Source organism: Pituophis catenifer, unplaced genomic scaffold, assembly GCF_029215685.1.
Source record: "Pituophis catenifer annectens isolate HBS135680 unplaced genomic scaffold, rPitCat1.0.hap2 SCAF_1, whole genome shotgun sequence".
Taxonomy (NCBI): domain Eukaryota; kingdom Metazoa; phylum Chordata; class Lepidosauria; order Squamata; family Colubridae; genus Pituophis; species Pituophis catenifer.
Window position 1 is genome coordinate 309,011,688 of NW_027256881.1, and position 27,317 is coordinate 309,039,004.

General features: G+C 38.8%; 1 protein-coding gene across 1 annotated transcript in view; it reads left to right on the plus strand.

Moving 5' to 3' along the window:
- Nucleotides 1-14,708: 14,708 nt before the first annotated feature.
- The window catches only part of TUNAR (transmembrane neural differentiation associated intracellular calcium regulator), a 38,756-nt gene continuing 26,147 nt past the window's right edge, over nucleotides 14,709-27,317 (plus strand). The window contains exon 1 of the mRNA XM_070931542.1: nucleotides 14,709-14,771. Within this exon, the coding sequence (XP_070787643.1) occupies nucleotides 14,733-14,771 (39 nt within the window). The 5' untranslated portion in view covers nucleotides 14,709-14,732. The remainder of the gene's footprint in view (nucleotides 14,772-27,317) is intronic.

Sequence of the window (27,317 nt, forward strand, 5' to 3'; positions counted from 1 at the left end):
AATTTCTCCTTAATTCAAGGTTGCTTCTTTTCTTGATTAGTTTCTGTCCATTGCTTCTTGCCCTGCCTTTAGGTCCTTTGGAGAATAGGTTGACTCCCTCTTCTCCCTCCCTCGCAGAAATATTTGGCAATCCCTTAGATATTGGAACACTGCTATCATGTCACTTCTAGTCCTTATTTTCATTAAACTAAACATGCCCAATTCCAGCAACCGTTCTTTATATGTTTTAGCCTCCAGTCCCCTAACCAGCTTTGTTGCTCTTCTAGAGTCTCAACATCTTTTTTACATTGTGACAACCAAAACTGCATGCAGTATTCCAAGTGTGGTCTTACTAAGGCATTATTGAGTGGTATTAACACTTCATGTGACCTTGATTCTATCCCTCTGTTAATGCAGCCTAAAACTGTGTTGGCTTTTTTGGTGGCTGCAGCACCTTTTATACCTCTCTGAATTTTAAAATCTAATTTGTCAATTAAAATGAAAAGTATATTAGGAAAATGCTGCACAAAAATATATGTATTTATACAAAATGATATACAAAATGTGCTGTGTTAAAATTTGTAAAAAGTGAGTACATATAATATGGCAAATGTTTGTATAGTAGGAGAAATATGCAACATAATTTTTTTTATTTATTAACAAATTTATATAGCTGCCCAACTCACACATAAGTGAATCCAGGTGGCTTTAAAAAATTAATTGGTTTTTACAATATTATCAAACTAGCATGGTAAAGGATTAATTGAAACCAGGAATATATAACTGAGAAATTGAGGAAAATCAAATGAGTAAATTGGCCATCTTTTCTTGTTTATATTGGGACCGCTCTGTTTTAGCTTGTATTTTAGACAGCAAAAGGACAATTTTGTGGTCTGATGTTTTCAAGCTGCTAACATGGTGAGATTTAGAACTTCTTGATCAATTTCAGTCTACCTGAATATTTTATTATTTATAGAACAAATAAGACAGTACAATATGGTTTTCCATTCATGCATGTCATAAAGATATACTCAGATAAAAATTTTCTCCCGTAATAATTTTGTTAATTGTATCAGATAAAAACAACAAGAAAATTATGAACTATAAGTGTTTAAGAACGAATTTTTTCAGCTATGTTCATTGCTTTGGTAACATACTTTATAATATGTTGAAATTCTGTTTGAATAGCACAATCATTTTCATAGATATGAAAATTAGAAAAGCCAATTTGTACATTTGTAGCACTGGTCAGTAGAATCCTATTGGCACAAGACTTTGTGTGCTTGATGAGGATCAGATTACTTTTTTCTTCTTCCTCCTCCTCCTTCTCTCTTCTGAAATGAAATAGTCTTGGGTAAAGGATGGTGGGGGGGTCAGTCTCTACATCTTTCTCTCTAGGCCCCTCTTCCATTTAATTTTGATAAAGGGCAACGCTATGTTCAATCTGGCCTCTCTCCCCCGTTGCTGCCCTCTGATATTGCAGAGGCCAATGTTGAAGTAAGGCTTAGCAACCAGTTTGATTGCAATCCCCCTTCCAGGCCAGCCCTGTGGCCAAAAAGGTTGTTAGCTTTACCAATTAGAAGGCGGTAGTGCAAACAATCTCTATCAGAGAGAGAGAGAGAGAGAGAGAGAGAGAGAGAGAGAGAGAGAGAGAGAGAGAGAGAGAACCACACCATTTTATCAGAAATCATAGAATATTAATTATCCTTTCATTTGATATTTCAAAAGGTCTTTTCATGAATTTAAACTTTGATGTTTACCAGTCTAATTATTTTAATCATTTCATCTCAGGGTAAGCCCTGTAGATATCAGTGTGTATTGAAACACTGAGAAAGGATATAACTCACAGACTAATCTTGCTCTTTTTTCATTGAAACTGTGAGGCTTAAACAAGCCAAATGAAAACATTTGTATAAGCTTAGCCGATTCAACCGATTCTTTTCCCTACAAGACTGTATTTCAACCGTTTTGTTTTGTTTTGTTTTAAATCCCCCCCTCCCCGAGGAGTGTAATTCAAGGCAATCACAAGATGCTCAACCGCTCCCGCTGTTTCTTCTGCTGCTACTTGTTCCTTTTTCTTGTTATTCTGAATTGAATCTCCACACAGCCATGTGTATCTTTGCCTGCTTTCTTGCCTTATTCAAAGCCAGGGGCTGCCTTCCAGTTTGATGAATACCAACTGTTTGATTTGGGAAATGCCCATGCCTGTGAGAGCATTTTGCATCTCTGAAGAGTTCAGATTCATTTGCTCCTCTTCCTTCTTTTTCCAGGCAGGCAACGAGAGAAGCTGTATAAATAGCCAAGTCTGTGCTACCTCCAGTTTGAGATAATCCAAGCATCTCAGAAGCGAGGCATACAGCAGGGAGAGCATCGAGCAGTTTCCAAAATGAAAGATGATGTATATTTCAGACTCAATCTCCTGAGCAATCTTGGGAAGCTTGGATGGATTACAATAATACTTCAGCAAGGCTGCTGATATCCATAAAGAGCTGTCACTAACCAAGCGGGATAAGAGCTGGAGAGAATGTTATTCTTTCCACATCAGATTAATTTGAAGAGCTGATATCCTGGAGAGGATAAGACCTGAACATTCTGATGGATTAAACTTTTAAAAAGCTTTGTTAGTGGAATGGGTGAGTGTTAAGGCTTCTTTTAATTTGCAAGAGGAAAATGGCATGATAGTAATTCTTAACAATCCACTATTATAACATTTTGGCAATTATTTCAGAACAGATTACTGTTGCCAGAGTGGTACTTTTTTTTTGCTGTTATATTTTAGCCATGCTTAAAATCATTTATGCAAGCAAAGGTGTTATTAAACTAGATAAGTTTGGATGCTAGGATATAAATGCTGAAATAAATCTTACTTGATGTACCTGTTTTTAGGTAAAAATACATGGGCTGGGCTGCATGATTCCAAAATGTATATTTTCATTTTCTTTCTCAACCTTTGTTATACCAAAGCTTTTACGTCACTGGGTTTTCACACAAATCAGAATTCCATTCATTTCAACATTCCATTATTTTGAAAGTTGACTAGGGGAATAGAAGCCCCAGATTAAAATGAAGTTTGTGAATGGGGTTTATAGTTAATCTGTGCTACTTGATTCATCTCTGAAACTACTGAAAGACTAAGGGTCCATACTTTAAGGGTTCATACTTTTAAATAAAAAGATCATTAGATTTTTTTTTTAGTTAATGAAGATTTTTTTAAACACACACACACATACATATTGCTTTTAAAAGGTTGTATATACTTTAGTTTTGATTATGAGAGCTATTTTCAATATAAAAAAGAATATTTGTATTTTAATTCAATTTTCATTCAGTACCTTTTGTCATAAAATTATTATAAAACAAAGTTACTATAGGCTTAAGATACCATTTTAAGACTGACTTCAGAGGAATGGCTAATAAGTAAGAGGCAATGTTGAAGATAAATATTAACTGTATGTTTATAAAACAGAAAACTATATTTGCTTATAAAAAGCAATATTTTTTAAATTAGCTTATATTTTAGTTATGAAACCTTATGAAATCTGAACACCAGCCTACCAATAGAGGCAAATTATAACTGAAATCTATGATTAGCTATATGCTTAATTAATAGCAGACACAATATTACATTTTCTCCATTGGATAATGATTTAGCACCTCTGTTCATGCATGTTTACAGCTCAAAAGTAACCCATGAGCAGTCAAAGAAAAGAGGTGAGATGTTAAAACATAAATATTTAAAAGAATTTAGAATGATACAGAGAAATAAGAATCTAGAAGTGAAAGAGTGTCTTTGTTTGTAAAGAGCAAATAAACAAGAAATATATAATATTGCTCTTTATCAATAAAAAACTGCAATATGAGAGTTCTGCAGGAATTTATTCAACATTAGTTATTTTTCCTAATAGATTCTGTTGGACTCTAAGCAAAATATAGCATAACTAATTAAATAAAAAAAAAAATCTGAAAATGAAATTTGTTTAGTCTTCTCAATTTTCTAATGCATGTTGAACTCGAATCACATTTCCCTGGAAGTAAATCCATAAACAACCAGTGGAACATACTTATTTGTTTTCAAGAGATGGTGCTTGAGGGAGTTGCATCACAGATCTGAGCATGTTTACACTGGCATACTCAGTGTGCTTTGGCTTACAACTTTAGCATCCTTTCTGCAAACATTATTAAGCGAATTAATACATGTGAGTTTATTAAAAATAGTGTTTAAAATTTAACTGAAAATGAAAATAGTTTCATAGAAAAGACAAACCATTTAATGTTATTAATGAGAGTGGGAGCTTTAAAAGTAACCTTTAAAATTCAGCTTTCCACTTCTACTTCTAATGTTTAGTCAAATAATTCCAAGTATCGAGATTATCTGCATTGAAAGTTTAAGTAATATTATTTAGGATTATAAAGGGGGATCCAAAATATTTATCTCACAATCTCAGTTTTTACAGTAATTTCTGATTTTGGATGGGGGTGGGGCACTATATAAACTGATTTCTCAATTTGAAGCATAATTTCCTTTTTATTTTCTTGGAGGCTGATTCAGTGCAGAAAAAAATGGCCCCAATTCTTTACAAAACGTTTCATCTGTACAAATTGCGGTGCACGGAAGCAGATTTTCCACTTTATAATATCAAAGCAATAATGCCTACTAATACAAACAAGTGATAACAGACTCTTATAATACTAATTCAGTATAATGTTGTTTTTCCTTTAGTAAACTGATATAATTTTCTCTTTGCTTTTTCCTTGAGGTATATGTGTTAAGGTCAAATTTAATATGTGGCATTTATGTAACAAATATAACTATTAATTTGCTGAAGTTATTAGAAGACGTTCACCTTTTCAAAGTGTAAACTGGCTTAAGTTTAAAAGAATTTGAGGCAAATAATCACTCTTGAGATTTAGGAAATTCACACCCTGCATGTCATGTCTTTACATGATTATAGACAGGAGGATTATTGTTTCTGTCATGAGCTTCAGAAACAAAGAAAATACATCTGTCAAATTTAGAGATGATTTGATCCACTTTGGAAGTTTCTATTTGGTAATCCTGCAAATTCAACTAGATTATTCCTGCAGTTTTGCATGTCCTTTTTGTTACAAATAAATGGATGATGACGACGACGACGATGATATTGATGATGATGATGATGATGATGATGATACCACCATTTGGGTGAATGCTGTGATTCCATTTCAGCCCTATAACATAGTCCTTTCCTCTGCCCATAAAGCGGACTACCATTAGTAAAGGAAAGTTTTGTGCATGTGGCAGGAAAGAGGGGATATAGCAGAAGACTTGGAAAACCTCTAATGGCAATGAAGGAAATGAGCATTTTAAAACTAAACTGATGAAAATATCACTTTTGTTTGTTTTGCCTCTGAGAGGCTGCTATATAAAATGTAAATAGAGACACCTCTCACTTCTGCAAGGAATTTTTGAGCACACTTTTTTGTTTTGGTTGCTGCTTTAGGTAGCTGATTGCAAATGTGCCGTAGATTTTAGCTAGGCAGATTAAGGAATCATTAGTTTAGGACACATCCCTTCACTCTGAAACCTCACCTGCAAATTTTAGGATATGATCTGAAGCTCATTTCCTGGCGATGTTGTAGGAGATCTGACAGCAGAAGCCATCTGCTTCCCTTGACTGTTACAGAATAGTCCATCATAGAAAGAACAGCTATTCAGTAAAAATTAAGTACAGTTATATGGATATAAGGCCTGAACTAGATTGTTTTATGGTGCCAGAGGAATGGGATTAATCTATTTTTTTTAAAAAAAATGATTTATATGCCGCCCTTCTCTGGAGACTCAGGGCGGCTTACAATGCATTAAGCAATAGCCTTCATACTTTTGTATATTTATACAAAGTCAGCTTATTGCCCCCACAAACTGGGTCCTCAATTTACCTACCTTAGAAAGGATGGAAGGCTGAGTCAACCTTGAGCCTGGTGAGATTCAAACTTACAGTAATTGCAGACAGTGGGGTTAATCACAATGCTATCAGTCTGCTGAGCCACCAGGCCCGTGCCACCAAGCCCGTGCATTTCCCCATGCATCAGTTCTAAATGGAAGCTCTGATACTAAAAATTGCTATTTATTGCTCGAAAGGAAACTAGAGGCATCATGTTAATTTTTTAATGACTTTTCCTATTTTAGGTAAATAGCAACTCTTTTGAAGGAATGAATTAGATCCAGCCATGGAAGACTAGTTTCACCAATAAACAAGTGGAGGCAATCAGCTTGTGTGTATAAAAAAAAGTGCTAGAGGAAAAAACTGCAAGACATTCAGCTTTCCTTCTGTCCTTTAGTTACAAGGATGTTGCCTTATTAGGATAGTGAAGATATCTGGGATAATGTTGAACCAAGATTCAACTGTCAGTCAAATCAGTTTTTGTATACAGAATGGAAGAGATAGCTCCATTTTGATACTCACATTGGAAGCATCTCTTACATTAGCCATGAATTCACACAATATGAACTACACTGGCTAAGATCATTATTTTGCTTTTAAAAACTTTATTTTAGTTTTTAAAAACTTGCTTTTAAAAACTTTATTTTAGTTTTTAAAAACTTGATTAAAATCTTGATTTTTTAAAAAAACTGGCCTCACCATTATCACTATTTTTACTCACACTGACTCACAAAGCAGTAGAATAGTGTCCAAACCCAGTTCCATATCCAGATGTAATTTTAATGGTAATTTAACATCCCAGATCACCGCTGAGGGAGCATTCCAGGTCAGAAACAGGTTTAGTCATAAGTAGTACAGACAATGTGTTGAAACATTGCAGAAATAGAATGAAATACAAATCAGCAGAACCTGGATTGGTTGGTGAGCTGAAGGAGATATGCAGAGAAAACTCTCAAAATTTCAGGTGTTTTTACAAGTAATTTATCTGCAGCATCCTGAAACAATTTTAAATGTGGCGGTTCAGTAAATGTCATTAAAACACAGTTGATTTAGATGATAAATAAAAATTAAATAGGTCAGAACCGCTTTGCAAATATTTCAGTTCAATCTACTATCTGTCAATTGCAGTAAAACATATAGAATTATTTGCTTTTTCCATAGTTTATATTACATTATAATATAATACTAATATTATAGTATAACAGATGGCTTGAGAGTGGAATTTCACAAATGATACTGTATATCAGTAACTTTCTTCAAAAATTGCTGGTGTATCCAAGTTCTCTCTAGAGCCAATCTCCTTTTTCCTATATTTTTGGGAGACTGAGCTAAACTTTTTTTTCAATAAAGCAGCCATTGAACTGTATAGGACATTACAATGTTAACTTGCTGAAAAGTACATAGGGTATATACATTTCCTATAGACAGTAATTTTTAAACTATGGAGTAACTTTCTAGCTTCTTGGAAAATTACGCTGCCCAGAGTTGGTTGTTAGTTGGTTTGACTTTAATTAGAAAATTATAGAAATGTTAAGATAATGAAAGAAATATTCTTGTCCATTGGTATTATAGTCCAGCTTTAATTTAATGTTGAATATTTTAATCATTTATTCACATTGTATTTCACCCAGAAATACAGTATAATGGATACAGTGACATTTTTAACTAGTGTTTTCTTGCCAGCAATTATAGCCATTGGAAGTGCTAAAGCTAATGAGGGCCCAAAGTCTGCTTTGCCATTTCTCAGAAGTTTTCTTTCTTTCTTTTTTTGGAAAAGTCCCTTTTTTGGGGCCTTATTTTCAAAGCAGATCAGAAATTCTTTTTCTTTTACTAATATTTTAGCTTATTTTACCATGCTATTGCAGTTCCACATTATTCTGCTACTACATAGCTTCTCTGGCTGTCCTTGGTACTCAGCCTGGAAAAAAATTCCAGGAGGAATTCCTTTAGAAAAAAATTATTTAAGATTTCACTGAATTGGGAGAAGGCGGGGAAGATGCAAATTGCTGGAGATATTATTATATAATGAAAGACATGCCATTCAGACCCAAGCATTGAAGTAAGTCCAAGATCACTCTCCACTGTGAAAATTTCAAGAGCAAAGGCCTTTTAATTAAACTGAGTGAGATCTGATAGGGGGAAATGCAGGATTTATTTATTTTTTTTGTCTAGTACTAGAGAAATCTCTTTCTACTTTATGGCGTAATCATCTGCAAACTTCTTTGCTTCTCCTTCTTCTAGAATCCTTTCTCAGCTTTTTTTTTTTCACTTCAGACTTGCATTTGATTTTCTTCTCATAAATCTATTCTGCTGAAGTAGCATCTACTTTGGATAATTCATATATACTTATCAATGTAAAGTATTTTGTGTTCAATCCTTTTTGAAAATAGGCAGGAATGCTCATCAGAGAGGATTTCAATGCAAATTTTAGCTGAATGCATACCTGGCAGCAAATCTGGTTCCATTGCTTCATCATCAGTGAAGAACAAATATGACTCTCTCATATTTTATTTCCAAGTCCTCAAATTTATTATTGTGGGCTAATTTTTTTTCTCATTAAAAACAATATTTCTCTTCCTTGATTCATCTAGCTGGTTTTCTTTTTAATTTTTTTTTTTTTAAAAAACCTATCACTTAATTCTCAATTGCAATAAAATCTGTCATCTGGAGCAAGTTTTCTGCTTCTTCTACAAAGTTTAGTTTTTAGAATAGAAGAATAGAATAGAATTTTTTATTGGCCAAGTGTGATTGAACACACAAGGAATTTGTCTTGGTGCATATGCTCTCAGTGTACATAAAAGAAAAGATACGTTCATCAAGAATCATAAGGTATAACACTTAATGATAGTCATAGAGTACAAATGATACAAGCAACAAAATTACAGTCGTACAGTCATAAGTGGAAGGCGACGGGTGGTGGGAACGATGAGAAGATATTAAATATTAAAGAAAGAATCTCAGTTAAGCCAACAAGTCTTTCTTTAATATTTTGAAAAATTGGCCTATGTTTTGATGATTTGCTGTTATCAGTTCTAGGAGGCATGGACATAACCAATAACACAATGAAGAATCTTATAATAGGAAACAATCATATAAGTTGCCAAATCCATCCTTTTGTTCAATAAAAGAATCTACTAAATCATCCCCAGCTGCCATTTGAAAACCTCTAAATAGGATATCCATCACATAACAAAATGATTGTTAGGAAATTCTTTTTAATGTTCGGCCTTTCTTTTAAATTTAATCTATTGATCCTTTACCCTAGAAAAATAGTTTTCCTCTTTCCTGTACCAATCATTTAGGTCATTAAACTGAGGACATCTCCTGCTTTGCTCTTCTTTTTAACCAAACATACACAATTCTGTTGATGATTCTTCATAGGACTTCTGCTCTGATTATTCTAATTCTCTAAATCTGCTCCAGTTTTTTTTCCTTTTAAACCGTGGTCCCAAGAACTGAACACAATACTTCAAGTACAACTGAGGTACCCTGTTTCCCCTAAAATAAGACGTCCCCTGATAATAAGCCCTATTGGGCTTTTGAGCGCATGCACTAAAATAACACACACAGACACACCCTGAAAATAAGCCCTACCCAGAAGTATTTAAATGCATGCGCAGCTGGTCCCCACCATTTCCTCTGGAAATGGTGAGCTGGAAATCAGGCAAGATGGCAAGAGGAGCCCCGTCTTGCCCTATGTGCCCCAAAATAATAATAATAATAAAAATAAGGCCAAGCACTTATTTCGGGGTTCAAAAAAATATAAGAGAGTCTTATTTTCGGGAAAACACGATACCAAATTTTTGCTCATATACTGCTAATGGTCCACTGGGATGTCTATATTCTTCTAACTTACTCATGCCAAACCTGAACCTGTGCATTTGATTTTCCCAGCCATGATATATCTCTTTATATTTGTTATAGTTAAACATCATCCTGTGGTATTTGGACTGTCTGTCAATGTCATTTTGAATTATGCTTTGATTCGCTAAGATGTTAGACAACCTCCTTAGTTTAGTGCCAATTTAACACAAATTTCACTCCATTCAGTAAGTCATTTATAAAAATCAGAATTGATTTAACCGCACAGAAGAATTTCTTAAAAGAAGGCATCGAAATTTTGGTATAAATATGGAGACTAATATCTAAACAACACAGTCTAGATGGTGGGGAAATGGTTAATTGAACTGATTAGAATTAAAAGGCTGGCTGAATAATTGTCTGAAAGGAAAATTTTGGAAGATGATTTTTGTTATATGTGCTTGGTTCTGGATGAATCTCTATTTTCTCCTGAAATATCTGATTCACAATTTGAAGATAAAGATTGGTCTGATTTTAAAAGTCTAAGGGATGCCATGGTATAAAACCATTTCCATTTTTTGAGACTGGCTCTTCAGTTATAACCACACTTGATGACAGAGATAGCCTGGAGATATTTATTCTGCACAGTGATGATAATTCAATTCTTTGTGCAATATTAGATAATTCCCATACACTGTATATGGGGCTATTTTTGAAAGCTTTGTTAAAACACAGCAATGTCTTTCAAGAAGTTTTATGTGATTCTGAAAAATGATGCTGTTGTATTGAAATATTGCAAAAGGGCTACATTTGTACCCTTCTGTGCTTCAAAGCACCTTTTTGGGAACACAAATACAAAGCAACTCACAAATCCCATTGATTATTTTCATTTATATCCTGTCCTTTTCTATGAGAACCCAATATTTCCTAAAGGGGTTTTCCCTTCATTTTATCTCCACTGTCTCAACCCCAAGAGATGCCTTGAGCTTAGAGACAGATTACAGCTCTGTTTTTGAATAAAAAATTGTCACATTTGTGAGAAGGTATTTAGATACTCTTTTATATACTGCAGCGTGTGGTATTTTTACAAACACAGATTCTGAGTCAGGGATACAGAGTGTGGGGGTAAGCTGAGAAGTTATTTTTATAAAGGACTGCAAAGTAGGCAGTCAAATTCAAGCTATAAAAAAAGAAACATCTTGAATTGAAATTAAGACTGCAATATGTGGATGAAAACAAAACTGGATTACTCCCCCAATCTCTCCTCCCCCCCCCCATACCATATAAGACTCTGGCTAAAATAGAACAGCAGAAATGTAGAAAATGCAGAAAACATTTTGCTGAAACATCAGTTCTGAGTGGAAGGCTAAAGGATGCTTACTGTCAGTGTTTCCCAATAGAATTGGCTTCAGTTTGTCAGTGAGGACCCTGGACAAAATGCCTCCTTTGATTGGTTCCTAAAATTGTGAGACCTGTTGGCTTGCCTGGCAACCAGAATATTAAAACACTGTCACGAAGCAGCACTGCAGTCTTTTCCCTGGAAAGCCTGCAGGTGCCATTTTAATTACCTCCCAAAGCATTGTGGGAAAATAAATGTTCCTCCCCCAAAGATTCATTGAGGGAGAGTCATTAAAACAGTGACTTAAAGTTGTTTGGGGCAAAGGAAGTGTCAGCTTGTTTATTATTATAAATAAATAAAACTATTTTTCAGGGTTCTAGGAATTGTCACCTTTACACTATTGGAGATTGAAGTGTTCTGCAATGTGGGAATGTTCCTGAAAGTATGGGAATATGATCTCATGAATAATTACTGAGACAGGATTTATGAGTATAACAAGTTATTTATTTGAGAGAACACATTATAGGCAAAGTCCAGAGCCTAGATAACTACTTCCTATCAGGAAAAAAATCTAAGTCATGTACTCCATTTGCTTAAGAAGTAAGGTAAAAAGAAGTGACCATGGATTAACAATCTGCTAGACCAGGGATGTCAAATGCAAGGCCCGGGGGCCAGATCCGGCCCACAGAGTGCTTAAATCCTGCCCATGGGGCCACCCTGGAAACAGTGAAGGATCGGCCCGCGGTGCCTCTGCCAGTGATAACGGGCTCCCAAGCTCCATTTTTTGCTGTGATGGCCTCCTGCAACTTCTGCCAGTGAAAATGGAACTCAGGAAGGCTGCATGAGGCCCTTCCAAGCTCCATTTTTACTGGCAGAGGGTTGCAGGAGGCCATTGCAGCCAAAAACGGAGCTCAGGAGCCCATTATCGCTGGCAGAGTGCTCAAGCCACCACAGGCACCAATATGAGTGATATTGAGCTGGCCACACCCACCCTGGCCATGCCCCCCCCCAAGGTCAAACACAACCCTGATGCGGCCCTCAATGAAATCGAGTTTGACACCCCTGTACTAGACAAAGAACAGACAGTGATAAAAGGAACAAAGGGTAAATACTTAACTCTGAATATACTTTCTACTTCCCCCTTGTATTTAGAAGGATACAAGATACTGATGTATCAATGTCATTGGCTCAATGCCTCCATCATATCCAAGATTTCCCAAGATTATACAATTCAGTTTCCATAAATCTCAGATAGTAACTAGTTTAAGTTCACAACAAGGCACAGAACATTCTAAATTCATATGTAATTGAGGGAGATGTGTGACAAATGCTAATTACTGAGCTTTTCAGCTTAGTCTGCCATACAAATATGGCACAAGAGTCCAGATACACCAGATGAAAGTATGGTTGAACAGAAAAAAGGGCAATTGCAGGCAGAAAGCAATCTAAAGGTCAAGTGTCAGTGAATTATACAAGCAATGAGGAAGGGGAAAAAAAAGTCCTATACATCCCCAACTACAGGCTTTATACCAGAGATTCTAAACAACCACAGTAATGTTAGGCAATACTCATTTAGGTAAAGCAGGGGTCCTGTTCTATCTAAAAGTAAGTTCTTCTATTATCTTTTATCAAGGAAATGGCTTCATAATGAAATATGAGCCACAATTAAAAGTTTCAGACGAAGTATATCCAACCTACAACTAATATTAGTAGTTTTTCTTTACTTTTTTAAGAGGACATTTCTTAACATTTTAAATGATCCATTTCTGCAGAGAACAGCAGGCTCCATTTTTGATGACAGGAACAATTTAATCATTAGAGGTTGAGATCTTCCCCCTGTAATTGTAATCCTGACCCAGTTTACCATTTAAATAATGGGTTGCTATTGACAAATGCCGTAGTGAGTTACAGAGGGGAATGCACATTTCTATGCTTAAAATGCACACTATGTATTTGCCTTTGCAAATTTAATACTGTGTGCCGTCCCCCCTGCCCCCCCCCATCCATCTGCACATGTTTTCTGAAATTCTTGTGTTGAAATTTAGAATTTGCAGGATGGATACCAAGGCTGAAGAACATTAAAGGAAGTGCCAGGATCGAAACAAACAGCTTCATGGTTATTGAAATTGTCCCAACCCACTTACAGTTCCAGCACAGTACCAGTCTCCCACAATGAGACCAAGTGGTAGGCCTCAAAATTTGACTGATGAAGGCGTTGATTTCACTGGGCAAGTTTTATAATCCTGCAACCTCTTTCTCCCCCTCTAAACCTTGTTTAATTTAGACATCAAAAAGAGAAGGTTATATATTAATGAGAATTAAGTATCTAGTAGGCACTGGACACTTGGTACAATAAAAGAGGAGACAACAGTTACAGGATCTGAGACTGGAACAAAAAAAATGTTATTTCACAACTTGAGAGAATAAATAGGAAGAATTAGTTTGATTAAGCAGCCTCAAAATGCAGGTTAATCACAAGATACCAAACCTACATCTATAAGGATGGGGTTCTAACTGTAAAATTAGAATCAACTATATGGAAACTGATGAATACTGAAGAACTTGAGTTGAATGGCAGCAGCTTTACTATTTGCCTAACCTCACAAGGGCTTCTTAGCTGGGCCTACTGCAGGAATAATTAGATGCAAGGGGATTGGGTATGCATGTATTAAGTTATATGAATGTCAAAATTCTTTTATTCTTAAGACAGGCACAGAGATATACAAACACCAGGCAGAAAGGCAATTAACATTAATACATCTTTACAGTTGAAGATCAGAGAAAGAAGCCTCTCTTATACACTTGGCATCTTCCTCTTCTTAGTGATATTCTGACTGTGGTGAAATTAATTGTTCAGCAACCACAATCAGTTAACAAGCTCTACAGAAAGATCTGGGAAAGTCAACGTTACTAGTAATGGGAAGAGAGCAGCTCAAAGAATCCGCCCATCCCCAGATGTCCTTCCCCCCACTCCTATTTTTGACACCTAACCCTTTTGAAATCAGAATTAGATCCTCATCTAGTGCGGTTGCGATACATGAATTGTAGTCTTTTTTCTCTTTCAAGGAAGATTTTACTGAGCATTATGCCTCTTTTCCCCAGCTGCTTTCCAATACCAATATACAATTTTGACTGCCTAAGCAAGGGCAAGTTTAGAAGTATCTTTCCTTTTCTTTGTTGATGGCTGGGAGAATATTCATTGGTGATACAAAACTGAATTGTATTTGCACAATGTGTGCCAAGTGGGAATTGTGAATGTTTGTTCATTACAAAATAATTGCCTCTCTGCAGGTAAAATGGATAAAATTGGATTGCTCAGAGTATGAAAATAGAATGCCTCTTTACTTTTCAGAGAGCTGACAGTGCCTCAATATACATTACTAAGATCCTTTTTCTCTCTTACCTTTTCTCCCCCCCTCCCCCCTTCCCCATCTTTATCTATTTCTCTTGGAGTCTCTCTGATGCCAGCAGAGGAATGAAGAACTTCTCCAGGCTGATGAGAAATGGCATTGCAAAGCTGGAGGAAATATTCCTCCCACTGACTGAAGTAGGATGCATGCTAAGGCTTTGACTACTGGTGAAAGATTGAAGCCTAGAGAAAACCTGCCCATTTGGCAGAGAAAGATGAGCTGGATAATCTTCACGCCTTCCAAAGGGAATTTAGTTTCTATGCTGAATTTAATCGCTGTGGCATGCTGGCAGATTTTCTCCTCCTGATGCACTACTGCATGGTAAGGCCTGGTTCCTTCCTCACACAGAATGCTGTTTGGGATACACCAATTGTTGTCTTTGTTGTTGTTTCCATTTTAATTCTAAAACACATGTAAAATGCTCTTCCTTCCATTATTCTTCTGGTGGGTATCAATGTTTACCATTATCAATCAAATGTTTATGACACTGATTTTAAAGTAGTTTCAGGGTGGTGTTTTGTAGTAGTTTGAGATTGCAGGTGATGAGTTTGTGACCCTACTATGCATTTATCTGTGAGTTGCTCATTGATTTCAATTAAGTCTATAAATGAAAAACGGGGCACAGAATGTTTTTTTTTTAAGTCTGCTGTCAGTCTAGCATGGTGCTTTCAAAATAGTCTTCTGATAGTCTCACTCTCCTGCATATAATAAATGATATGCCCACAAGTACCCTGTGAATAGGAAAATATAGATAATTAGATAAAAACTGATCTAAAACTATAATACAGTTACTTATTATTTAGGTAGCAAGATATAACGAAATGTTTGACTCTGTAGGTGTGGAGAAGGAAAGGATGATTGGATTTTTAAAAATTCAAGGCTAATTAACCACCATCCTCACTCATTTTGATCTCATGCATACCCGTGACTACACAACTGAAGGAATGTCTGAACCATCAATCACACAGATGTTCTTTTCCAGCAATTCCTACAATTGCACCATGAGTTTCTTATAACAGAAATCACATAGCATCTTCAAAAGTTTCTGAAAAAGTTGTATTTTCATTACATGTTCCTCTGTTCAGTATGGTACATGTTTAAAGAGTCACAATGAAGCAAAAGTAACTGCAACCTGTTCTGTAGTAAAATATGAACTTTACACCTTTTTCTCACAGCTGAGAAAAGTGTAAGACTTTTCTTACCTAGTACTAGAATGTTACGCAAAGCTACAAAGAGGCTGAATCCCACAGAAGTTAGATAAATTTGTTTGGAGTCAAACTGAAGGTTTCCTTTTGATAAAGAAACATATCTTATCCTTTGGGAGACGACTTTGGGTCTTTGTATATTTTTGAATTAGCAAACATTGTCGACTAGATTAGTCAGATAAAAGGATGGTCAGAATATAACTTTACATAAGAAAATATATGTGTGAATCATTCTTTAATTAAAAAGACCTAGGTGAAAGATTTCATAAACATATTTTCCTGATAATACTAAAGGACAGGTGTTGAGAGGCATTTCATTTCTGCCACTTTTTAAAGGAATTTCAAATGTTATCCTAAGCTTGATTCAGAGGATCCATGTTAGTCAGTATGATTGATTGATTGATTGATTGATTGCTTATGCACCATCAAGTTGTTTTCAACTCCTACCAACCACACAGATAGATTTTCTTTTCTTTTCTTTTTAAAAAAAATTTGATTTATATGCCGCCCTTCTCCGGAGACTCAGGGCGGCTTACAATGTGCTCAGCAATAGCCTTCATCCTTTTGTATATTTATACAAAGTCAGCTTATTGCTCCCACAACTGGGTCCTCAATTTACCTACCTTAGAAAGGATGGAAGGCTGAGTCAACCTTGAGCTTTGGCGAGATTTGAACCTGCAGTAATTGCAGGCAGCTGGTCTTAATAACCAGCTTAATAACAGGGTGCCTTAGACCACCGTACTACCAAGGCTCTTTTCTCAATCTGGTCTTTCAAGTCTCCAAAAAGTGCATTCATCATCACTGTAACAAAGTCTCTCTACCTTTTGGGTGGTAGCCTTCTTCTCTTTCCTTCTGCTTTTCCCATTGTTAGAGCCTTTGTCAAAGAGCTTGCCTTCAGATAATGTAGGATAAATTAATCCTGGTCATTAGTATTATTTACTAATATTAATGAGGAACTACTAATATTAATGGGGAACTACAATGTAAGCACAAGAGAGAAAGGCAGGAAGTTAAAACTGCAGTGTCCTTGATGCTCTCTGAGCTCTTTTCTCACAGACGTTTCATTACCAAACTAGCACTGATCTTACCCAATTTGGTAATGAAATGTCTGCAAGAAAACAACCAAGCTCAGAGAACACCAAAGACCCCATAGTTCAACCTTGAACTTCAAATATATTCTTCTTTTGGTAAGTTGAAACCTTTTGAAATCCCTGAGTTCTACTCTCATTTGAAACTCTGAAAAAGCATAGCCTATGAATAAGGTCAGAAAAGAGTTTATTTGGCAAAATTAAATTCTAGATTGTTTAAAGGATGGAGGAAAAAAACTGAACAGATGACATTGAACAAGAGACATGAACACTATAGACTTATATAAGAGACAAATTGCAAAGATATAAAACTTCAATCAGAAAGTAGAGTCTGGGTTAACAAATTGCAATGGTTGTACTTGTGTGAAATGCTCTTTAAAAATACTACATGGTGGCCTGGCGTGAATAAGATACTAAGACAATGGCTAGATTTACCACAACACATACAACCACAAGCTAAGCCAACCCATATTTTTTCCAGGAAAGGTTAAGGTTAAGGTTTATTAAATTTGTATACCGCCCTTCTCCCGAAGGACTCAGGGCGGTGAACAGCCAAGATTAAAATACATGCAATATAAAAATTAAAATAAATTAAAACAGAATTAAATCAAATTGGCTTCCCAAAATTTAAAACCCTTTACCCATAAAATAACCCATTAAAATTTTAAGCCAGCCCGGCTTGCTGAAATAGGAAGATCTTCAAAGCTCGATGGAAAGTACGGAGGACTGGGATCAGTTGTATTCCTAGGGGTAGCTTGTTCCAGAGGGCGGGTGCCCCCCACAGAGAAGGCTCTCCCCCTGGGGGTTGTCAGTCGACATTGCTTGACCGATGGCACCCTGAGGAGACCCTCTCTGTGGGAGCGGATTGGCCGGTGGGAGGTTATCGGTGGCAGAAGGTGGTCTTGTAAGCCCTAAACCCGGGCCCTAAGCCATGGAGTGCTTTAAAGATGAGAACCAATACCTTGAAGCGCATCCGGAAGACCACCAGGAGCCAGTGCAGCTCGCGCAGGAGAAGTGTTACATGGGAGCACCATGTTGCCCCCATAATTACTCGCACGGCTGCATTCTGGACCAGCTGGAGCCTCCGGGTGCTCCTCAAGGGGAGCCCCATGTAGAGAGCATTGCAGTAGTCCAGGTGAGAGGTGACAAGGGTGTGAGTGACCGTGCATAAGGAGTCCCGATCCAGAAAGGGACGCAACTGGCGTATCAGGTGAACCTGATAGAAAGCCCCCCTGGCCACGGCCATCATATTCTCTTCTAAAGACAGCCGTGCATCCAGGAGGATGCCCAAGTTACGAGCCCTCTCCGTGGGGGCCAATGACTCACCCCAACAGCCAGCGATGGCACTAGCTGGCTATATCGGGACACCGGCAGCCACAGCCACTTGGTCTTGGAGGGGTTGAGTTGGAGCCTGTTCCTCCCTATCCAGACCCGCACAGCTTCCAGGCACTGGGACATCACTTCAAGGGCATCGTTGGGGTGGTCTGGGGTGGAGATGTACAGCTGAGTATCATCAGCATACAGACGGCACCGCACCCCAAATCCATGGATGATCTCACCCAGCGGCTTCACATAAATGTTGAACAGGAGAGGCGAGAGGACCGACCCTTGCGGTACCCCACAAACAAAGTGCCTCGAGGTCGACCTCTGCCCCCCAGCCAACACAGACTGCGACCGGTCGGAGAGATAAGAGGAGAACCACCGTAGAACGGTGCCTCCCACTCCCAACCCCTCCAGCCGGTGCAGCATGATACCATGGTCGATGGTATCAAAAGCCGCTGAGAGATCTAATAGGACCAGGACAGAGGAACATCTCCTGTCCTGAGCCCTCCAGAGATCATCGACCAATGTGACCAATGCCGTTTCCGTGCTGTACCCAGGCCTGAAGCTGGACTGGAATGGATCCAGATAGACAGTTTCATCCAGGTACTGTGGGAGCTGTCGCGCAACCACACTCTTGACAACCTTCATCACAAAGCGAAGATTGGAGACAGGACGATAATTTGCCAAAACAGCCAGATCCAGAGAAGGCTTCTTGAGGAGGGGCCTCACCACCGCCTCTTTCAAGGCGGGAGGTAAGAAGCCCTCACTCAAAGAAGCATTTATAATCCTCTGGAGCCAGCCTCGTGTAACCTCCCAGGTAGCCAGCACCAGCCAGGAGGGAGATGGGTCCAATAAACATGTGGTTGCGTTCAACCTCCCCAGCATCCTGTCCATGTCCTCGGGAGTCACAGGATCAAACTCCTCCCAGATAACAGTCTCAAGACCCGCCTCAGACACCTCGCCTGAACCCACCCAGTCAGAGTCCAAGCCGTCCCGAATTTGAGCGATTTTATCATGCAGATAATACGCAAAATCCTCAGCACACCCTTGCAAGGGCTCTTCCCACACTCCCAGATGGAGAAGGGAGCTGGTCACCCTAAACAGGGCAGCTGGGCGATTATCTGCCGATGCGATAAGAGCAGAAAAGTAGTTATACTTCACCGCTTTTATCGCCATTAAGTAGGTCTTGATATAAGACCTCACTAGTGCTCGGTCAGATCCAGAATGACTAGCTCTCCAACTACTCTCTAGGCATTTTTTCCGGTGCTTCATCTCCCTCAGCTCCTCGGAGAACCAAGGAGCTGGGCCGATTCGGCGCCAGGTCAGAGGCCGTAAAGGCACAACCCAATCTAAAGCACCAGCGGCCGCCCTATCCCAGGCGGCCACCAGGTCTTCCGTTGAGTCGTGAGCCAGAGTCTCAGGGAATGGCCCAAGCTCCATTTGGAAAGACAGTCCTTGAACCAGATTTCATAACAGTACTGTAAAATACTGTATTTTTGTTCTAGAAAAGCTGCACTGATCCATGCTTCAGGATTCAGGACTTCAAAAGGAAGTCCAAAAAGTGTTGGGGGGGAATCTCCTGTATATTCCTACACATCAGTGGTGGGATTCAAACATTTTTACTACCGGTTCTGTGGTGTGGCTTGCTGGGCATGGCAGGGGAAGGATACTGTAAAATCTCCATTCCCTCCCCACCCCAGGGCAAGGATACTTCATTCCCTTCCTGCTCCAGGGGAAGGATACTGTAAAATCTCCATTTTCTCCTGATCAGCTGGGACTCGGGAGGCAGAGAATAGATGGGGGCAGGGCCAGTCAGAGATGGTATTTGTTGTCGTCCGCCAGCAGCCTGCGGAGCTGGCAGCAGAGTCGGACAGTGATGAGGCTGAGGAAGAACATGGGCCAGTCCTGAAGGCTGGGGAAGGCCCGGATGAGGCCCGTCAGAGGCAGAGATGGGGCCAGGGCCCTCAGGGAGTGATGTGCGGACTTTGGAGCCTCCAGAGGCTGACAGTAGAGAAGCAGAGGAACAGGAGGAGCCTGTTCCTGTGCACATATGAGAAAAGCTGCCAGGAGGCAGGAGCAGCTAAAGCAGAGAGGACAACTCGGGAGTAGGGCCAAGAGATGATTGGCCCCTCCCATAAGGCTTAAAAGACCAGCAACGGCTCTTGGTCTCTTTGCCGGGAAACAACTGTTGAGAGAATTTCTTCTTGTTTGGCTGTAGTTATATCTTCTGTTCCTGAACTGTTGCCAAGAAAAGCCTTTGGCAGTTTGCCTAATTATCCCAACTAAAGACTGGTGTTTTAAGGACTTTGTTTTCATTTCATTTAGAATACGCTGAAAATGAGTTAATTCTCAGCTGTTTTAATAAAATCTGTTTGTTTTTTTGAACTGTTTGCATTTAATATCAACTATGTGGGCCTGGGTCACAACAGTATTTACTGGTTCTCCGAACTACTCAAACTTTTTACTGGTTCTCCAAAACTGGTCAGAACCTGCTGAATACCACCTCTCTCTCTCTCTCTCACTCTCACTCTCACTCTCTCTCTCTCTCTCTCTCACACACACACACACACACACACACACACACACACACACACACATTCTGGCTGCCTTCCTTCCAGGGATGCCCTTTCTCCTTCAGTTTCCACCATACAGTATCTTCCCAGCATCACTTGACAGAAGGGAGAAGACTCCCTCCCAGCTCTCACCATTTGGCCAGTGTTCACAAATGGGATCCTCAGAAGAAAAAAATACATCCAACCTCCTTGTAGGAAAAGCAAGCCTTTTAATGAAGGAGAAAAATAGCTGCAGAAGAGATAGACATCCTTTTCCATAACAAACCTTTCACAAGGTTGCCAAGAAGGGAGAGAAAAGGAACACATGTATGAGCATTTTCCTTGCATGCTGGGAGGGCTGGCAAGGACTGGAAAACAAGACAGCTGACACCAGGGATGCAAACAGTGCTCCCAAATAGGAACAGCAATGTTTGCTGTAGCGTCTGTCAATATATTCAGAACTCAGGTGCAAGAGGTTCTGCCAAGAATTTTTTTTTTTTGTCATTTACAATCATTATCTGTTATAACCACTTGCAGGAGGACTGACTTCAAAGCCTGGTGTGATTTAGTTGCCCCTGCAGCCAATCAGGGTTAGGAAGGAAGCTGTGTTCAGTGTCTACCAGGACTATGGCAATGAGCTCCATAACTGAGAGCCTGGCTTTTCCTGTTGCTGTTTCTCTCTAATTCGTTTCTGGGTAGGCAGGCAGAGCAGGTGGTGTAAGGCAAATGTGTTATTTGGACAGAGCTACCATATGGTATTTATGCAACACGGCAGATCTGCTGAAGGTCTTATAGCCCAATATAAATTTGCAGCCATTTAAAGTTGAATCTTTCCCTCCCTAACTTCAGAGCTGAATGGTTTAGACATAAGCCTGACCTAATCTTACCAATTTATATGTTTCATGTCAACATATGGCCTGGTGGCTCAGCAGACTGATAGCATTGTGATTAACACCAGCTGTCTGCAATTACTGTTAGTTCAAATCTCATCAGGCTCAAGGTTGACTCAGCCTTCCATCCTTTCTAAGGTAGGTAAATTGAGGACCCAGTTTGTGGGGGCAATAAGCTGACTTTGTATAAATATACAAAAGTATGAAGGCTATTGCTTAACGCATTGTTAGCCGCCCTGAGTCTCTGGAGAAGGGCGGCATATAAATCAAATTAAAAAAAAAACATATCAAGTTTGTCAATGCACTGAGTGTCCTCCAGCTAAATCTTCTGGCACAACCAGCAAGGAGCAGAACAACTAGGGAGGAGTCTCCAAAGTTCCCATCCACAACAGAACTCATAAAGATATCACTCTCAGCTCCCTAGTAAACCAAAGTGATGATCTGGCTCCACCAGAAATAAAAGGGCATTTAAGGCTGATAATATCAAGTACCCAATCTATTTCAATAATGTCTCATTCAGCTCCACGGTCTTCAGATCACCAATTCCATCTGGTTAAAATACTAAACTCAGCGTGTGTTCCACTACATGCTGATGCCAGGAACCAGCTGGGGTAGATCTATAATTAATCACTGTAGGCAGGAAATTCTGAGCCAGCTCTGACAAGGCAACCTCAGTGTGAACACTGAAATCCCCCAGGCGAAGATGGGTAATTTATACCATCCTGAGATTAATCTAACTAGCTCAGGAGACAGCAAGCCAGCAGAGTGGACAATATGATAACTATATACCTTCTCTAACCTAGGAATTTCCTGGACAATAGCACACATTCAAAATTTTGGAATGTATTGAGTAGAACATCTAGTTAGTGAAATTTATCTAATCTAATCTATTAATTAGAGCATTTAGTAAGTGGAATTTCTATGTGCCAGGGCTCTCATCTCTCTTTGCCTTCCAGTTTTAAGATTTTATTTTATTTTATTACTTTATTTTATTCTTTTTTATTAGTTTTATTGTTTTAAATGAGGTTTTATATTTTGTAAGCCGCCCAGAGTCTCCATGTGTGAATAGGCAACAATATAAATTCCATAAACAAATAAATACTATTCCATAGTGATTTACAGCCCTCTCTAAGCGTCAGCATATTGCCCCCCAACAATCTGGATCTTCATTTTACCAACCTCAGAAGGATGGAAGGCTGAATCAACCTTAAGTCGGTCAGAATCGAACTGCTGGGAGTTGGCAAAATTAGGCTGCAATAGTATATTCTAACCACTGTGTCATCACGGCTCAGTTTATGGTTGATCTGGCATTGAATAGGTTGGAAGAGCCATTTTGGTTATCATCTTAACTCCCTTGGTTAAAAAGGAAATAAGACCAGACAGCTTTCTGTCCTGCTTTCTCTACAATGACTGGTTGCAGCCTCCTATCTTATCTCCCCCTGTCCTTTATTACTTCAACACTCTTTTCCAGACACTTTTCCATTCCTTACTGTTCCTTAACTTCTGATACTTCTCTTCCTTCCTCTCTCCCTCCCTTTCTGTTCATTCCTGTTCCATCCCCATCCTCCTTCCTCCTTTTCTTTCCTCCCTCCTCCTACCTTTCTTCCCTGCCTCCTTTACTCCTTCACACTGTGTCTCCCTCCACCTTCATTCATTCTTTCCTTTCTCCCTCTCTTCCTATTATTCTGACTTTTCCTTCTTTCTGGCCTTCCTGCCTTTCTCTCAGTCCTTAAAATTCCTGTCAGCTTCCCCATTTACTTTAATTGTGGGAAGTTTGCTGGGAGAAAATCAGTAGGAAAGCCAGAAAAAAAAGCATCAGGTTCAAGACCAGAAGGCAGATAAGTATCTGCTGCTGGGTGGGGGAATGAGAAAGGGTTTGTGGGGGATATGAATTAGGAAAGGGATATGGGGCTGTGTGATAAGTGTCACATGGTTTGAGAAGGAAGTGTGAACGTTCCTAAGAGATGCCGAACAGGTCAATGAGAGCTTCCTTCTTGGCAAGCAGAGGTTGGGAAAGATACCTGGGAGTGCTTGGGAGTGCACAAGAGGTACCTTGCAGTTCAGGGACAGCACAGTGTGTGTGTGTGGGGGGGGATTGAGCATAGATTGAGAAGGGTGTATGGGGATGCCTAAGGGAAGTCACAAAGGTCATGAAAGACACAAAAGAAGGGGACGGCTATGGAGAGTGTGTGGGAGTGCACATGACATGCTGCATGGGTCAGGGAAGGTGCATGTGTATGACGCAGATCAGGAGAGCCCACAGGGAGCAACATTGGCTGAGAAGAGTATGTGGGGCTGCCTCCCTCCTTACTTCCACCCTTCCTATTCCTCCTTCTCTATTCCTTCCTTTCCTTTCCCTTCCTTTCCTTTCCAAGCAGGCAGGTAAACGGCTATTGCTGGGTGGAGGAGGGAGAAAGAGATTGTGAGAGTGGCTGGGAAATGCAATATTCAAAATGAGCATCATGTGGTGGCAGCACCAATGGCAAGCCAAGTGCAGCAGAGCTAATAGCACTAAAGCAGCCACAACTTTCCCAAATTTCATTCCCTTGGAAGTCATGGGTCCTGGATTTGGGACACATTCTGGAAGTTAGCCCACTTGAGGTACCTTGGTTCAAAATTTGTTGCCCTGCAATGCACTGCTTTTAACCCGGTTAAAGATCATAACAATGAGATTCTTAGTAGCATACAGATGACGTTTTGAGCCAAGTCAAAGGAGAAGACAGTGCTCTGTGGAACACAGGAGTATGTTAGGACTGCATGCAAACATTCAGAAGTGCAATATTCTGAGAGTGTCCTCAGTAGGGTGGTCCCTCACACTCTACTTAAGTGAAATGGTTCTCTTCTTTTCAAGCTCTGTGGAATCTAGTGGGGATGGAATCAAGACCATGCTTGGGCTTTGCACAGATCTAGTCAATGAAGTAAGAAGGTTTAATATAGCAGGTTAGGCTGCTTCACAATAGAGATCCTTCTCTTCCAACAGTAAATAATACTGTATATTTTAGGACACACAGAAACATAAATATGGATGCAGTTTTTCATGCTCCTCTGAAGGTTTTCTTAGAATATAGAGTACACACGTAAATAATTGGCATGTGTCATTAGCATTAGCAACCATGCAGATCATGAAGAAAGTCAAACAAGATTGTTTAATTTTATATATGTTAACAATAGATAAATTCTTAGATGGGAGACTACTAGGAAATCTCTGTGTTTTGTGCCAGACTGGAAAATTAAAAATAAAATCCCACAGGAAGTTTGTGATCAGCTATTTCTGTGCTACAGCCAGGAAAACTACATATTATCAGGATATTTTCTTTCTTTTTTAAAAAAATGCTTTTTATTGACAAGATTAACAATATTAAAAGTTAATAAAAACTGAAATCAGACAGAGAAAAGAAAATAGAAAGGAAAAATAAAAAGTGCAAAAAAGGAAAGAAAAAAAAGGAACAGAAAAGAAAATATATGTAAAAATAAGAATATTTTTAAAAATGACTCCTGATCCTCCTTGCAACAAGTACAGTCAAATTTAATATTTCCAGACTTCTTCTAAGTTTATATGCATAATTCATTTCTTCCCATAATTCCTCCATCCATTCACAAATCCAAAAACTGCTGTGACTTCTGTGTATTGGCAAAAAATCCATGAAGGATTTTCAGAATTTTATAGAGGTATTTCATATTTAAAGTCTGATCTGTTTTTAACAAACCTGGGATGGCTACTAGTTATAACTTGATTTGTTTCTAAATGTTCACAGGTCTTTTTTCTAATAATTTTTTTCCTCTATCTTCCCAGGTGTATTAGGCTAATTGGTCTGTAGTTTCCTGGGTCTGGTTTCCCCCCCTCCTTTTTTTGGGGGGGGGGGAAGATGGGAACCACATCAGCTCTTTTCCAATCCTCTGGCAGTTCCCAGGTGCTCCGGGACTTTTACAGATATGGTACAATGGTTCTGAGATAACATCTGCCAGCTCTTTCAGCACTCTGAGATGTAATCCATCAGGTCCTCGTGATTTATATTCATCAAGATCAGGCAGATGTTTTCTTACCATTTTCTTGCTTATTTTAATTTTTATTTCTAGTCTGTCTTTTACAGTTATGTTTTTGGTAGGTTGGGCTATAGTTTCTTTTTCTATGAAGACTGCTGCAAAGGATGAGTTAAGCAGCTCTGCTTTCTCTCTACTGCCTGTTACTACCTTGCCATCTTTTCTCTTTAGTGGACTGACTGTTTTCTTGACTTTTTTCTTCTTATTTATATGCTGAAAGAAACTTTTATTATCTTTGTTCATTCTGAGCCTTTGCTTTCCTGACTTCATGTCAGGAAATGTTCAACGAATCATCTCTTTCTTAATAGTCTGTTGTTGGATTTATGGTCCAACAAATATATTTTATTTAGTTATTTCAAAAAACTTAGCAAAAGCACTAATATTCCAAATTCTTCTGACCCCTTGATTTGTTTAAAATCTTTTAAAATTAAATTCTTAATTTAGCTTTTTGCCATTTATTATATTCTTTAAATGTTTTAAGTTATTAAGTTTTGTTCTATTTAGGATGACTTTTTTTTTTCACCAGGTAGTTTTTCAGAATTCTTTCTTGGAAGATCTCTTTTAACATTTTTTAAAAAGTGTTTAGAAAGTAATGTTGGACAAACCTGGTATCCTTAAAGGCTTTGCCATCAGTGAGAGTTTGGTGGCTTCCCTTGTCTCCCATGGACCAACCAGTTTCCTTATGAAGAGTAGCACTCTGAAACACAAAGAGGGCAATCTCTTATCCTTTCCTTAAATGAAGAGGTTCCCTTGGACCAGGCTTGATACTTAAGTCAGTGACGGGATAATATTTGTAGCGCAAGCCAGAAATGAAGAGTCCTTGGTGCTCTCCAAGCTTAGTTGTTTTCTTGAAGATGTTTCATTATTCAAACTGGGTAACATCATCATCAATATCATGATCATGTTATCTAGTTTGGGTAATGAAATGTATGAAGAAAAACAGCCAAGCTCAAAGAGCACCAAGGACCCCTTGATATTTCAGTCTTTGTTGTGTTGTCCTCTTTACTTCTTTTAGCTCACCATGCTCACCCAGATCTTGATGGAACTATGAATTCTGAATTGTACCAGAAAATTCTACAAAAAGAAGTTGTCTGTGAACTAAAACACAAGAGAAAGTGGGTCATGAAGCATGATAATGCAAAAAAGCAACCAAAGAATGTTAAACTGGTAGAAAGTCAATGTTTTAGAATGGTCTAGTCAAAACCCTGACCTTCATTCTATAGAGATGTTGTGGAAGGAGAGTTCATGTGAGGAAGCCCACCAACATTCCTGGGCTGAGGCTGTTCTGTAAGGAGGAATGTGCTAAAATTCTTTCAAGCTGATTCATGACTGATGAACAGTTAACAGAAATGTTTAATTGTAGTTATTGCTGCCCAAGGGGCCACACCAGTTTTGTGTTTTGTCATACACAGAAAACAGAATAACAGAGTTAGAAGGGATCTTGGAGGTCTTCTAGTCCAACCCCCTGCTTAGGCAGGAAACCCTACACCACTTCAGACAAATGGTTATCCAACACCTTCTTAAAAACTTCCAGTGTTGGAGCATTCACAACTTCTGGAGGCAAGTTGTTCCACTGATTAATTGTTCTAACTCAGGAAATTTCTCCTTGGTTCTAGGTTGCTTCTCTCCTTGATTAATTTCCACCCATTGTTTCTTGTCCTGCCCTCAGGTGCTTTGGAGAATAGCTTAAGTCCCTCTTCTTTATGGCAGCCCCTGAGATATTGGAACACGCCTATCATGTCACCCTTGGTCCTTCTTTTCATTAAAC